Raw genomic sequence first — 2,500 nt, 5'->3', positions numbered from 1 at the left:
ATAATAATAATAATAATAATAATAGCAATGATGATGATAATAATAATAATAATAATAATAACAACAATAATAATAATAATAATAATAATAATAATAATAATAATAATAATAATATTCGAATACCAATTAAGCAGCTTATCTGACAGTGCCCTTTACCATACAGGGTAAACCTACATGGAAAAGACAAGCACGCAAGAACCTGCTATGAAGATCGCCTAACCATAATCCAGATGTGGATGAATGGCACATCCATTCAAACGATTTCTAAATCCATTGGGAGGAGCAGAGCTACGGTTTACCGATGGCTCCAGCGTTGGAGGGAAGAGAGGTCTTTGCGCGACAAGACTCGAGAAATCAGCTATGATCTCCACTGGAGGAACTGTCTTTCTCATTTGTATTTCCTTCCAAGGAGGAATATTAGTGACCTTTGTGAGATGGAGAAGGAACAAATTGCTTTTGCGCAGATGTGTGATTTGAATTATGCCGCGGCTTTGTATCAATATTCAAAGAGGCAAATTTTGATTCCTGTTTCTTCTCAGCCTCTGGAAACGCCAAGATATGATTATGGAAGTCGATTACATTCCTTTCTTCCTGATGGATTGACTCGTTTGTAAAGTACTGGCAAACTCTCTCTCTCTCTCTCTCTCTCTCTCTCTCTCTCTCTCTCTCTCTCTCTCTCTCTCTCTCTCTCTCTCTCTCTCTCTCCCAAAGGAATCATTCTAAATTATATGCATTTCAAAAGATATGGTCTTCCGGATTTTCTTTAACATCATAAAATTCATTTTACAAAAAGCAACTTGACAGCTGAACAAAGGTTAGTAGGTAATTAAATTACATTTATATAAAAAAAAACGTTAAAATAGATCTATCATTTAAAACCAGGTAGGAAGACTTATGTCAGCCCGTTTAACATAAGGACATTGTCAATTTGAACATATGAAGTTATACCACTCTCATTAGCAAGATATATGTACTTATATACACACATTCTGTATATATACATATATATATATATATATATATATATATATATATATATATATATATATATATATATATATATACACACATATATATATACATATATATATATATATATATATATATATATATATATATATATATACATATATATATATACATATATATATATATATATATATATATATATATATATATATATATATATATATATATATATATATATATATATGAAAATTAAATCTTATAAACATATGTGAAATTCCAAATAAACATCTAAATCCTACATCATTATTTATTATTATATGTATATATATGACCTTCTAGAGATTTCTTGATTTACATAGTGTTTTAAGAATATCCTTTTATATTATTGATATATACATATATATATATATATATATATATATATATATATATATATATATATATATATATTTATATGTATATGTATATATATATATATATATATATATATATATATATATATATATATATATATATATATATATATATATAAATATGTATATATATGTGTGTGTGAGTGTATGTGTGTGTTTGTGTGTGTGCACTCATACATATATAAATGATATAAAAATGAGCATCAAAAGGTAAAGTATTGATTCCTGAAAACCTTGGGTGGGTCATAATCTCAAAATCTATGGCACTAAGAGCTAATTTAATATTATGATAATATACAATCAAATAATTATAGTTATACAATTGAAATATGATATAATAATAACTAAAGATATCTAGGGTGAATACTCTTTCTAATTTATTTTTAGTGAAGAAGATAAATGCTGCGACATTGTTGGTGGAATATCATTTTAGTGGCAGTATGGATAGTTACGCTCCATTGTCCTGTGATAAACAGCTTCAGATCAGGTCATTCAGGTATGTTGGAAGTTATTTTTGTTTTAATTGATAATAGTTTTTAATTCCTCTTTAAAATCAAAATTAAAATTGAACGTTGGAGATTAAGATACATTTCATTAAGGCATATCTGGCCGGTGCAATGCTTAGGATGAATATAAAAAGGTGTGGTTTTGATTTTCTAGAACAACTGTTAGTACAGTATTCGCTATTACACATATTCCAACGATCTTTTTTATTATTATCTGTTTCCTGTCTTTATACCTTGATAATATCCTTCGTTAATGGCATATATTGAAAGATGCAATATGCAAATAAAATATTTAGATAATCTCATTATTATTATTATTATTATTATTATTATTATTATTATTATTATTATTATTACCTGTTAATCTACAATATTAGTTGGAAAAGCAGAATGCTATACACCCAGGGGCTTCAACAGGGAAAATAGCCCAGTGAGGAAAGGAAACAAGAAAGAATAAAATATTTTAAGAGCAATAACAATAAAATGAATATTCAGTATATAAACTTTGAAAACTTAAACAAAACAAAAGGAAGAGAAATTGCAAAGAATAGTGTGCCCGAGTGCACCCTCAAGCAAGAGAACTCTAACCCAAGATAATGAGTCCTTATAATT

At 27.0% G+C, this 2,500-nt stretch overlaps 1 protein-coding gene across 1 annotated transcript in view; it reads left to right on the top strand.

Moving 5' to 3' along the window:
- Nucleotides 1-2,500, top strand: part of LOC137640164 (uncharacterized) — a 34,456-nt gene that overhangs the window by 5,655 nt on the left and 26,301 nt on the right. Inside the window, exon 2 of the mRNA XM_068372685.1 lies at nucleotides 164-606. Within this exon, the coding sequence (XP_068228786.1) occupies nucleotides 164-606 (443 nt within the window). The remainder of the gene's footprint in view (nucleotides 1-163; nucleotides 607-2,500) is intronic.

The sequence above is a fragment of the Palaemon carinicauda genome, chromosome 1 (genome assembly GCF_036898095.1).
Source record: "Palaemon carinicauda isolate YSFRI2023 chromosome 1, ASM3689809v2, whole genome shotgun sequence".
NCBI classification, from domain to species: domain Eukaryota; kingdom Metazoa; phylum Arthropoda; class Malacostraca; order Decapoda; family Palaemonidae; genus Palaemon; species Palaemon carinicauda.
This window is presented reverse-complemented; position numbering and strand designations above follow the sequence as displayed.